The sequence below is a fragment of the Caloenas nicobarica genome, chromosome 18 (genome assembly GCF_036013445.1).
Source record: "Caloenas nicobarica isolate bCalNic1 chromosome 18, bCalNic1.hap1, whole genome shotgun sequence".
Classification (NCBI taxonomy): domain Eukaryota; kingdom Metazoa; phylum Chordata; class Aves; order Columbiformes; family Columbidae; genus Caloenas; species Caloenas nicobarica.
The window spans coordinates 10,603,159-10,615,578 of NC_088262.1; the positions used below are offsets into that span (position 1 = coordinate 10,603,159).

Below are 12,420 nucleotides of genomic sequence, written 5' to 3' on the forward strand. Positions count from 1 at the left end.
TGGGAAGGAAATTCTCGTCCTTCTCTGGAGCCAAAAAACCCACAGATGGTGGTTGGAGAAACTGCCAATTTGACCTGGAATGATGAAGCCGGTGTTTGAGGGCAGAAATCAGTTGACCCAGGTCCTTGGGTCTGGAGGTTGTTGTGGGATGTTCTTCTGGTTTTTAAAGGCCATCTTGCAGAAAACAACAATCCCAAGTGAGGTGTCCAGGCTGTTTTTTCCTCCCCATGCATTCCCAAGGAGCTTTGTCTGATTTCCTTCAGTTTGTTTTTATATTGACTCGGGGCTCGCGCAGGGCTGTCTGGATTAGCAGAGGAAAGCTGTTGCTTTTACCAGAAGGTCCTGGTGCCCAGTGAACCCAGTACAGCTCCAGCTGCCCTGTTTGTCTGGCCTCCATCCGTCAGGGCGAGTGCCACTGGCCACCCGGCCAGCGCTACCGGGAGGCAGTTGCCCCCGTAGGGGTGGATCCCGCCGGCCGTGGTAGGGCCGAGCTGTCACAGGAGTTCTGGTTGACAACAGGTTGACCATGAGCCAGCAACGCGCCCTGTGGCCAAGAAGGTCGATGGTACCCGGGGTCCATGAGGAGGAGCGTGGCCAGCAGGTTGAGGGAGGTGAATCCTCCCCCTCTGCTCTGCCCTGGTGAGGCCCCATCTGAGTTGTGTGTCCAGTTCTGGGCTCCCCAGGTTAAGAAGGACAAGGAATTACTGGAGAGAGTCCAGCGCTGGGCTACAAAGATGCTGATGGGTCTGGAGCATCTTTCTTGTGAGGAAAGGCTGAGAGAGCTGGGGCTGTTGAGCTGGAGCAGAGAAGCTGAGAGGGATCTGATCAATGTGATCAATATCTCAGGGTGGGTGTCAGAGGATGGACCAGACTCTGTTCAGTGGTGCCCAACGCCAGGGTGAGGGGCAACGGGCACAGACTGAAACACAGGAGGGTCCAGCTGAACATGAGGAGAAACTTCTTTGCTGGGAGGTGCCAGAGCCTGGACCAGGCTGCCCAGAGCGGGTGTGGAGTCTCCTTCTCTGGAGACATTCAAACCCGCCTGGACCGACCTGTGTGATCTGCTCTGGTGACCCTGCGTGAGCAGGGGGGCTGGGCTGGGGGATCTCCAGGGGGCCCTTCAGCCCCAGCCAGGCGGGGATTCTGGGATTCTGTCACTTGTTCTCAAGCCGAAGTGAAATTCCGTAGTTCTCTGCAGGCTCAGCAGCTGCTCTGCACTGAAGGAGACACACTTAGACAAGAGCCTCGAGAAAGCCCGTCCAGAAGGTTTCAGTGTTTGAAGCCATTAGGCGTGTAGGCTTTGAAAAGAGGTTTGAAAGTGCCCCGGGGGGCAGCGGAGCCGCCGGGGCTGGAGCTGCCGGCCCTGCCCCGGGCCCGCCGGGGACTCCATTTCCCAGCACCCGGCGAGAGGAGAAGGGCCGGGAAGGGAAGGGAAGGGAAGGGAAGGGAAGGGCCGGGCGGGGCCGGGCGGGGCTGCTGCGGGCGGGGCCGGGGCTGCCGTGAGCCCGGGGACCGGGACGCTGCGGCCATGGCCACCAGGCCCGCGCCCGCTGGGGGCCGGGGGCGCGAGGGCCCCCGGTGTCGCGGCCACGGGACGCGGAGCGGCGGCGGTTGGTGCGGCCGGTGCCGTTGGTGCGGTTGGTGCCGTTGGTGCGGTTGGTGCGGTCGGTGCCGTTGGTGCGGTCGGTGCCGTTGGTGCGGTTGGTGCGGCCGGTGCCGTTGGTGCGGTCGGTGCCGTTGGTGCCGTTGGTGCGGTTGGTGCGGTCGGTGCGGTCGGTGCGGTCGGTGCCGCGGCGGCTGCTCCGTCCTGCAGCATCGCAGGAGGTGCTGTTCATCTCGGCGACTTGTGGATCTGGAGACTTCGGTTGACGCCTTGAGCTACTGGAGTGTGTCCAGAGAAGAGCAGGAGAGCTGGTGAGGGGCTGGAGCACAAGTGTGATGGGAGCGGCCGAGGGAGCTGGGGGTTCAGCTGGAGAACAGGAGCTGAGGGGAGACCTTCTGATCTCTGACCTGCCCGAAAGGAGCTTGGAGCCAGGGGGGGTCGGGCTCTGCTCCCCAGGAACAAGCGCTGGGATGAGAGGAAACGGCCCCAAGTTGCGGCAGGGGAGGTTGAGGCTGGATCTGGGGAACAATTTCTTCCCCAAAGGGCTGTGGGGCACTGGAACAGGCTGCCCAGGGCAGTGGTGGAGTCCCCATCCCTGGAGGGGTTTGAAAGATGCAGAGATGAGGTTCTCAGGGACATGGGGTGGGGGCGGACTTGGTAGTGTGAGGTTTATGGTTGGACTCAATGATCTTGAGGGTCTTTTCCAACCAGAATACTTCTGCGATTCTGTGATTGCAGGTGTGTTTAAGGCTGAGATGGAGCCTGGTTTCCAGGGCCTTGGAGAGGCGTGAGCAGCAGGGAGCCAGCCGGGGGGGCGGCAGGGGGACGTAGGTTTAACAGCAAGTCAGGAAATCCTCCTCTCCCTGCAGGTCAGAGTGTGGACGTGAGCAAGGATCTTCGATCCCCCCCGGGGGCTGACAGCGGAGGAATCTGCGAGGAGACCATCTTGAGCAAGGGAAAGCCCGGCTCTTGCCATGGTGAGTGTGATGGGTGCTCAGGCAGGCCTGGGAAATCCCCAGTGCTGCTGTGGCACTGGCTGGCAGGCAGGAGCCATCCCGAGGGCTGGGGGCTTCTGCCCAGCTGGCAGGCAGGAGGGGCTGAGCTCCCTGGTGTCACTGAAGGTGTCACATCTCTCTGCTTGCCCGGGGTTTCACCTGCCATTTCCCAAGCAGCGCGGGCGGGACGAGGGCTTCGCTGGTGCTGCTGGGCTTCTCTGAAGAAACCTGCCTCTGGCTTTAGTGTGCTGAGAAAGTCCAGCTCAGACTCGCTTGGTTTTGCAATGAGGGAATTTGCCTTTCTCCGTAGGCTACGCGAGCCAAGAGAAGCATAAGTGGTAAGTACACTGGCGTGGTCTCCTTTCCCTGTCCGTAGGTGCTTTGGTGTGCTGGGGATGCCTGGGACGGAGGAGGGGGGACACTGGGATGAGGTGGCAGCCCTGGCTACCGGAACGGTCGCCATCCCTGTGTGAAAGGTGCAGCTCAGTGCATTGTGTCATTGCTGACCCAAACATATTCACCTGCCTCTCCAGTCAAAGGGATTTGCTTCCTGGGCTCCTATATTCTGTTCCTGTGGGTTTTCCCAAATCTGGGGGAGAATATATGCGTTTATTTCAGTTCTTCCCCTCCCCTGCTCCCTAACTGCTGGTTTAGAGGCCTCTTGCTGCCCTTCATACTGAAGCAGTGCATTTGGAGTCAAGTCCTGGCCCTGGCAGCTCTCTGTGGAAGACATGGCAGACATTACATTGCTGGTGCTTGAGCCCAAATCTTTCTTCTTGGGGGATCTCGGAAGAGCAAGCCTTGTTGACATTGGGAGCTTTTCTGCACGAGCTTGATGAGCTCACCTGCCTCAGCACCTTGAATTTGTCTTGTTTCAGGCTCTATTGATGACATCCTTGAGGATCTGCGGGGATATGATGGTAAAATGAAGCTTCTTTGCAGCTGAAAGGGCAGCATCCTTGTCCTGGTCCTCCCTTCCTGGGAGCAGGAGCTGCTGGTGCAACAGCCCTTGATCTGCGAGAGGCTCCAGTTGTGAGGGGGGAGGCAGCAGGGAGCAGGGGGGACAGCCGGGTTCCCAGAGCCAGAGGCCACTGAACAGGTTGTCCGTCGGTCTGGGGAGGTGAAGGGAAGTTTGTCTCTGATTAAAAGCCTCTGTGGTCCATGAGAAGCTGGCAAATCCCCCTGTGGAGTGCCCAGGCCTGGGCTATGGCCGTGTCCATCATCCTGCTCTCTCCCTGCGTTTTTCCAGTTGAACCCCGTGTTACATCTGCCAGAGCTTCCCAGCCGGCCGGGAGCAGCGGTGGGAGAGCCTGGAGCAGCAGCGTGCGGGCCAGCAAGGAGTGAGTGCCTTTCAGATCTCTCCGTGCTCCCCACGTCCTCCTGACCTGCCCCGTCCTCAGCTTCTGCACCCGCTCCCCGCCCCGACAGGTGGTTTGCAGAGGATGATTTCTTCAGCAAGGTCCCTGCAGAGAACAAGGCAGCTGCAGGGGTGAGCCCAAATTTGGGGAGAGAGTCTGGATGTCCTGAGGGCTGGGGCTGAGCTCTCGGGCATCGCCGGCAGGGGGAAAAGACAGGAGAGGGGAGTGGGTGTCCGGTGGGAGACAGGCTTCCAGGTACCGAGGATGGAGCAAAGCCCGGGGGCACATGCTGCTGCAGCCCAGCCTTCCTGGGTGCGTTTCGGCTCAAGCGTCGTAGGAAGAGCCCTCACCCAAAGCAATGGGCTTGGGTGTTCCGGAGGCAGCAGCAGGATCTCAGCACAGGACTCAGGGCACAGAGCGTTTCAAGTACCGAAATCCCCCCATCTCAGCCCCCGTGCGCTGCAGCCACGGCCCCCAGCACCAGCCTCCCAAGGGAAGAGCAGTGCTGAGGCATCCGCAGCGCTCGCCCTGTGCCCGTCCTCATCCTCTTGCTTTCCAGGACAAGGACGATGCGGACTGGGATTTCCTGGGGACATCGAAACCCGGTTCTGGGCCATGGAAGATGCCCGTGAAACGTGGCACTGAGAGCAGCTCTGAGACAACACTGGAACAGAGCAGCAGGAAAGGTAAGCAGGTTGCTGGATGCCTCCTCCTTGTAGGAAAGGAATCAGCAGCCTGGCTGAGTTTGTGTGAGGTCCCAGCTGATGAAATCGAAAGCCACCCAGTCCCATCTGTGACTAAGCAGAGCGGTCATTTCTAGAGCAACTCAATAACGGGCTTGGTTGTGCCACAGCTCAGGGAGTGCCACAGGTTACAGAACTGGCCTTTCCTTTGCGGGAAGGGAGGCTCAGATTTTCCCTTGGGCCTCACCCGGCCTGTTCTGCACGGTGCCAAATGAGACCAAGTTTTTGGGGTCAGGATTTGGGTGGCCGTAGCATCCGCGGTCCACGGCAAAGCCCAGCGGGGGCACGTCTGGGTGGGTCCCGGCTGCACTGTGGCTGTTACAGGCACTCGCCCCTCTTGTTCCTGCAGCGGGGATGCTCATGGGTCCGATGCTCCCCTCAAATGGCCTTTCTCCCCGATAAATCCCACTGGGCTGCTTGGATCTCTTGTTGTTTAAAAAACCAACACCTGCCCTGCTCAAACCTCCTCCCATGTGCGATCCCATCCCCAGAGCTACCCCCACGCCAGACGCCCCTGCGCACGGTGGCCCCGGTCCAGAGGAGGAAGACATCGACGTTTGAAGATGTTGATGACGACAACCTGTTGGATGCGATGGGAATTGGCAATGGCCCAAAAAAAGAGTAAGGGCAGTGTGGAGGCGGTGGGAGTAACGCAGGGGGCGGGCTGCACGTTGAGCCGGTGCCACCGTGCTGGGGGGGGATGCTGGAGCTTCTGCCCGTGGGTTCCAGCAAGGGGCAAGAGCAGCTGGTTTGGCAGAGAAGAGCCAGAGCAGCCTGGCCAGGCTGTGTGAGGAGGGACAGCCCTGCCTCTGGAGAAACCATCTGCCACCGTGTCCCCACAGAGAGGAGCTCCGGCCAGCGCGCTCCAAGCTGGATGAGTTGTTCGGACGAGGCTCCGTGGCCAAAGTCCTGGAAAAGCCAGGTACGGGAGAGCATAGGGAGTTCAAACTGGATAAAAAGCTCCCAAAGCAGCCAGGTGAGCCCAGCCAGGGACGTTGGGAAGGTCTGCAGAGCTGACAGCATTGGCTTGGGCTAGCGAGCTTTATTTGTAATGCCCTTGCAGGGGAAATGCCCTTTCTGTCGGGGTGAGCAGGGCGGTTAACGGGCTCTGGGTCAGCGCGGGGGAAGGCGGCTCATGCAGAAGTGTTGTGCTCTGCCCTCGAGGCAGCCTGGGAGGAGGAGGAGGAGGAGGGGAGGGCTGGTGTCTTTGCAGCAGCTGCTCCTCTGGGCGCTGGCTCAAGGCTCCTTGTCTGAACAGAGGAGGAAAAGCGTTGGGACAAGGAGGAACTTGTCTTTGGAGCCTACAAGCCCTCGATGGGCTCCAGGCCCGCGGTCCAGCCGGCAACGGGGCAGTCGGTGAGGTACGGTGCTGTGCGTGTGTCTGTAGCTCCAGCCACCACCCCGCTGTCCCTGCGGCTGAGCAGGCAGGTCCCCGCATCCCCTTGCAGGCAGGTCTGCAGCTGCTTCTCCTTCCTCAGGTTTTCTGCCGAGATCAGCGGCAGCGAACCGAACCCAGAGCTCCGCTCCACACCTCGTCGTCCAGGCAGACGGAACCCCGTGCAGAGAAGAAGGGGCGGAGACGACTGGCTGGGCTTGGAGGATGACGATTTCCTGGACCCGGACCCGCTGTCCCCAGCCAAGGGCAGCCCGGCACTCAGCATCCCCAGCCCTGCCGCAGCCGGGCGGCCCAGCCCCGCCAGCCAGCTCGGGGCTGCAGAGGAGGCAGCGGCTAAACCCGACCCGATGGACTGGCTGACGGCTGCCTTGGCTCGCAGGAAAGCCGAAGCACAGGCCGAGGTGCAGAAGATAGAGGCCAAGACCATGGAGACCCAGGAGAAGAAGGTCGAGCCCTCAGAGACCCAGGAGAAAAAGGCTGAGCCCTCAGAGGCCCAAGAGAAAAAGGCTGAGCCCTCGGAGGCACAAGAGAAAAAGGCTGAGCCCTCAGAGACCCAGGAGAAAAAGGCGGAACCCTCGGAGGCCCAAGAGAAAAAGACCAAGCCCTTGGAAACCCAAGACACAAAGGCCGAGCCCTCGGAGGCCCAAGACACAAAGGCCGAGCCCTCAGAGACCGCGGGCGAAGGGCTGGCTCCCCGCTCTCCCGTCAGGTAAAGGCCCGGTCAATGGCCGCAGCGCTCCCGTCTGCTCCACGTGTGGCTGCTCCAGCAGCAGCTCTCAGCAACGCCTGCCTCAGAGTTATGAAATTCATTTAAGCACTTTCTCGTCTCCGGTTGGGGTAATGCCGCGGGTCTTTGTCCCGCTGATCCAGCCCACAGTCCCGTTCCCCTGTGCGGGTTCAGACTTGTGCCCTCTGAACGGGGCTCAGAAGGGAATTGCAGCCCAAGTGCCTCGAGCGGCGGGCAGGGGCTGTGAGCTGGGGGTGCCCGGGGAAGGGGGTGGGTGCAGCGAGGGGAGCACCAGGCTTGGAGCTGTTGGGGTCTTTGCTCCCTCGGCAGCCAAAAGGCTGAATCCTGCCGCAGCCAAGCGGGACGGAGGCTTTCAGCTGCGAGGCAGGAGCTGGTGTTGGGGAGGGATCTTGTCTCTCATGGCCTCCTCGGCTTGACCACATCGGGTGCTTTTTGCCTGCAGCCAGCTGGCCGCCTCCCCAGCAGCATCGGAGTGTCGGGCAGAGCTGCTGAGCGCCCAGGCCCGTGTGGCAGAGCTGGAGAGCCAGGTGAGCCCCAGCGCCTGTGGAGGGGGACATGGGTGAGCCAGGGGGAGGAGAAGGGGCCACGTCTGCTCCAAACAGCATCAGGGTGACGGGAGAGAGGAGCAACCTCCCTGTCCAGAGATGCCAATGGCCACCGAGTGCTGCTGTGGGGGTTCTGTCCCCGGGGCAGCACAAGAACCTTCTCCCCGGGTGCCCGGCAGGTGCGGATGCTGGAGGAGGAGCGGGCGCACCACAAACTGTTGCTGGAGAGTGCGCAGCAGCAGCACCGGGAGTACCTGGATCTCCAGAAGAGCAGCCACAGGTAGCGGGCTCTGGCCTGTGCTCCCCTCCTCCGGCAGGTCCTCGCCTACAGCCCCATCCAGCTCCCCTGAGGGGACAGTGCTGGGGCGCGTCCCAAATCCTCCCTGGGTGGGTGACAAGAGGAGGGGCCTGTCCCTTTGCCAGCAAGTCCCCAACCAGGGCACCGCACTGGGCAGCAGCAGAGGGCTCAGGGCTCAGAATGCGGAGAGCGAAGCAGCCCCTGCCTCAGTTTCCCCACGCACACAGCAACACCGATCTGCTGCTAAATCCCCGTGTGCCCTTTGGGTGCAGAGTGCCGGGTACTGCAATGAAAGTAACACTTGTTCGGTGCCGTGACCCCTCACGGGCTCTCTCCGGGCAGGACCTCAGTGACCCTACTGGAGGAGAACTACGGGCAGCGGGTGGAGATGCTGCGGCAGCAGAACGAGCAGCTGGTGGCTCAGCTGCGGCAGCAGTGGCAGGACACGGCGCGCGATCGGGCAGAGCTGCTGGCGCAGCACCGGCTGGACCTGGAGGAGCTGCGGGAGCAGCACCGGCTGGAGCTGCAGCGGCTGCGGGAGCTGCAGAGGTGAGAGCGGCACGAGCGGCATGTGGTGCCGGTACCCCCGCTCTGGGTGAAGGAACCAGGGAACGGTTTGGGGAGATGGTGAAAGGAGAAAGGAGAGTCCAGAAGCGCTGGGTTGAGGGCAGCTCAGTGGCTTTTGGAGTGGGGATTTGCTTTGCAGCTGGAGACAGGGAGATCTGGCTGGAGACATCATCCCGCCGGAATGCATTGCATTTTGAAAGATGCTGAACCCCATGTTTTCTCTCCCCCAGATTCCTTTTATTCAGAACAATGAGTTGCTGATGTCTGCATAGTTTGGGTCAATGAGAAATCTGGTTTTAGGCAGAGAAGCCCATAACCCCCAGATGTGGTCCGTCCCAGATGTGGATGGCAGTCTGTGGGATGCCCCGTGACAGACCACCCTGCCAGCTCAGCTCCTGGGACCTGGTTCTCAGCCCCACGACCGAGCCTCTTCCACGGTGCCCGTCACGGGGAGCACCAGTTTGTAACAGCCCATGCTGGGCTCCTTCTCCGTGTCCTGCAGGGGGTCTGTCCAGGAACTGCGCAAGAAACACGAGGAGCAGCTCCAGCACGTGAAGTGGCTGAAAGAGCAAGAGATGGATGTGCTGACCAGCACCACTTCACACACCAGGTACGGACAGCCGGTGTCGTGTCCCCGCGTTGATCCCTGGCTGGGGTGTTCCCTGTCCTCCGGGAAACCAGGCCCGCAGCACAGGAGGAGCAGGGCCCATCCTCTCTCCCACCCGCAGCCCCCAGGGATGCTGGGCTGTTATTTAGTATCTGTCTGTGCTCCCCGAAGCAGCAGCTGCATCTTCCTCCGGCTGTGCTCTGATCCCGAGAGGTTCGGGGCAGGGCTGCCCGGCCTATGGCCCAGCACACGTCCCCGTCTCGTTCGCAGTGAGACAAAGTGTGTCCCCCAGGGTGACCCTCCCCTCGCTCCTCTGCACAGGTCTCTGGACGGCATCATTGAGAAGATGGAGAAGTTCTCCAGTGACCTGCAGAACATGTGCAAGAGGGACATGGAGGAGGAGCGGAGCCGTGTCCAGGAGCTGGTGACCAACACGGAGGCCAGGCTGGGCGAGCAGACTCGGCTGCTGGAGCAGGTGAGCCCACGCTGTGTCCTCTGCCCGGGCCAGGCTCCTGGCTGGGTCCGGGGCGTTTCTCTGGCCCACAGGAGGTCCCCGGCCTGGAGCCCGTGAATGGTGTCTGTCCCTGCAGCATCTGGCAGGCTCACGGGTGGGTCCTGCTCACCAGGGAGATGTTCAGCGCTGCCTTCTGGTGACAGGGCTGTCGCTCGGGGTGGTGAGAATGGGGGTGTCCCAGGAACAGGCTCCACCAGCCCGTTTCAGATGTTGACTGAAGCATCAACTCTGTCTCTCCCCTTTACCCGTGAGGAGTTTGGGCAGCCAGACCAGGCGCAGCCGCCTCTGTTGTGAGTCTGGGGAGAGGAAACCCCCACGGTGGATGAGGCAAAACCTCCCCGTGCCACGGCGACGTGTCCAGAGCCAGTTCTGCTCCCCCCAGGGCTGTCCAGAGGGGACATGTGGCACAGACAGTGCGGCAGAGCTGCATTTTTCAGGGCTGCCAGGGTGGCAAAGGACCACTCAGGCTGGGTATTTCCAGTGCCGAGGAACTGCTGTGCGGTGAGCGTGTTTGAGGGTGTGCAGCACGGTGAGGGGCTGCGTCCGTTCTGAGGAAGGAGTGTGTGTGTGTGTCCGGTCCCAGCTCTGCCAGCCCTGGTCCCCACAGGTGGAGGGGTGAGGGCACTGCTGGAGCACCGGGGGCTGTTGCTCTGCACCCAAAGCGGCCACAGGAGGAGCTCAACAGGGGCTCTGCCTCCCCCTCAGAAGACGTGAGATGGTGTCCGGGACAGGGCAGGTGATTCATCGGTTTCCCCCGTGCCCACCCTAGGAGCGGGCAGAGCTGAAGATGCAGGGCCAGGAGCTGAAAGCCAAGGAGGAGCAGCTGGCGAGAGACAGGCAGAGGCTGGATAAGGCCTGGCAGGAGCTGAGGCTGGAGAAGGAGAAGGTGAACGGGGCCGCGCTGCGTGTCCAGCAGCAGGAGGAGCTGATGAGAAGCTCGAAAGAGGTAAGCCGAGCGTCTGCACCACGGTTCGTAGCGGTGCATGGGCTGGCAGCACAGCCAGGGTCTCACAGCCCTCCTGAAGTCATGAATCCTGTGCCGGGAGGGGAACAAGGGGACGCGCAGAGGAGCCCCAGCCCAGGGCAGCGAGGGTCCCTGTCCCCAAGCTCCCCAGCCGCTCTGCCTTGCAGCTCTTGGCCCAGAAGCACGCGGAGGGGGAGCGAGCCCTGGGGGAGGCACGCAGGATGCAGCGCGAGTTCTGGGACAAGCTGCAGGTCCTGCAGCAGCAGCAGGAGCAGCTGAAGCAGCAGCAGGAGCAGCTGAAGCAGCAGCAGGAACAGCTGAAGCAGCAGGAGTGGCGTCTGGACCAGGAAAAGGCCTCCTTAGCTTCCACGTACAGCGCCCAAGTGGAGCTGCTGAAGTACCAGGCCGAGCAGGTGAGGCGGGGGAGAGCGGGGCTGGAAGGGGCTGCGGAGCCGCTGGCGGAGCTGGGCTGGGTGAACCCGACGGGGCCCTGAGAGCCGGGGGGTCTCCTGAGATCAGGGCTGAGCCCTGGGCTGGGCCGGGTGGGCTGGAAGAAGCCGCGGGCAGCCAGAGGAGTGACAGCAGAGGCAAGGAGAGGGGGATGCTCGCAGCTTGTCTCAGGCTGGCTCCACGTCCAACCCGAGATGGACATCGTCCTCAGCTTGAAGGGGTTGCCCTCTGCTCAGCCCTTCCCTGGGTGGGAGATGCCAGCTCTGCTGGACTCTGGCTTTGTGGTGTCCCCATCCTGTGCCGTCAGGTCCCTGCTGGGTCTTTCCCCAGGCAGGGACGCTCTTGGAGGCTTCCCCTGCGGGTCTTGCTCAGACTGTGAGGTTCTAGGCTCTGGAGGAGCCAGGGAGGGGTCCCCTTCATGGGGGGCCATGGTACGAGGGAGGCTTTGGGATCCTTCTCTTGTTGATGAGCAACACCTTGGACTGTGACCCTGTTTCTGTGGCACTTTCTGGGATCATTCCCACCCATCCTTCCTCTCTTCTCAGGAGGATGATTACTTAGAAAGGGAGAAGATCTTCTTGGAGTCCCTCAAGAAAGCTCGATACAACACTTCATGTCTGTCAGCATCCCGTCCGTCCTTCTGCCCTTCTCCGGACCACGATTTCTTTGAGGTTACGCAGTTATTTCTGGAGATCCTGAGGAAAGCGCCCTACTGCACTTCACCTCTGCGAGCATCCCGGCCGTCCTCCCTGCTCCTGACCACCATTTCTTAGAGGGTTTCTTAAGAGAAATGGGTTTAAAAGCCCAAGTCTCTTTTGCCTTGTGTTCCAACCCCTGAAAGGCCCCCAGTCTGGACTGTTTCTTTGCTGTACCTTTCAAGTTGTTTTGTATCTTATAATTAAATTATTTTTTAAAGCACAAACGTCTGAGATTCTGGTATGGGAAACCTGGGGTCAAGAACATTTCTGTGACAGTTTTGTGCACAGGAATCTGTGTGTGGCACCACTTTGCTGATGGAGCTGGGAAGGAAATTCTCGTCCTTCTCTGGAGCCAAAAAACCCACAGATGGTGGTTGGAGAAACTGCCAATTTGACCTGGAATGATGAAGCCGGTGTTTGAGGGCAGAAATCAGTTGACCCAGGTCCTTGGGTCTGGAGGTTGTTGTGGGATGTTCTTCTGGTTTTTAAAGGCCATCTTGCAGAAAACAACAATCCCAAGTGAGGTGTCCAGGCTGTTTTTTCCTCCCCATGCATTCCCAAGGAGCTTTGTCTGATTTCCTTCAGTTTGTTTTTATATTGACTCGGGGCTCGCGCAGGGCTGTCTGGATTAGCAGAGGAAAGCTGTTGCTTTTACCAGAAGGTCCTGGTGCCCAGTGAACCCAGTACAGCTCCAGCTGCCCTGTTTGTCTGGCCTCCATCCGTCAGGGCGAGTGCCACTGGCCACCCGGCCAGCGCTACCGGGAGGCAGTTGCCCCCGTAGGGGTGGATCCCGCCGGCCGTGGTAGGGCCGAGCTGTCACAGGAGTTCTGGTTGACAACAGGTTGACCATGAGCCAGCAACGCGCCCTGTGGCCAAGAAGGTCGATGGTACCCGGGGTCCATGAGGAGGAGCGTGGCCAGCAGGTTGAGGGAGG

The 12,420-nt window shown here is 60.9% G+C and overlaps 1 protein-coding gene across 1 annotated transcript; it reads left to right on the forward strand.

Moving 5' to 3' along the window:
- The first annotated feature begins 2,274 nt into the window (after positions 1-2,274).
- On the forward strand, positions 2,275-11,650 carry LOC135995983 (fas-binding factor 1 homolog). The gene is given in 19 exon segments (XM_065647635.1): positions 2,275-2,341; positions 2,473-2,580; positions 4,093-4,167; positions 4,170-4,325; positions 4,328-4,642; positions 5,191-5,320; positions 5,542-5,675; positions 5,958-6,070; positions 6,191-6,327; positions 6,391-6,496; positions 6,587-6,804; positions 7,286-7,370; positions 7,568-7,668; positions 8,029-8,235; positions 8,756-8,863; positions 9,182-9,335; positions 10,144-10,320; positions 10,506-10,751; positions 11,334-11,650. Coding segments are annotated over 19 exon segments (2,865 nt in total). The 3' UTR covers positions 11,562-11,650.
- Positions 11,651-12,420: the final 770 nt, after the last annotated feature.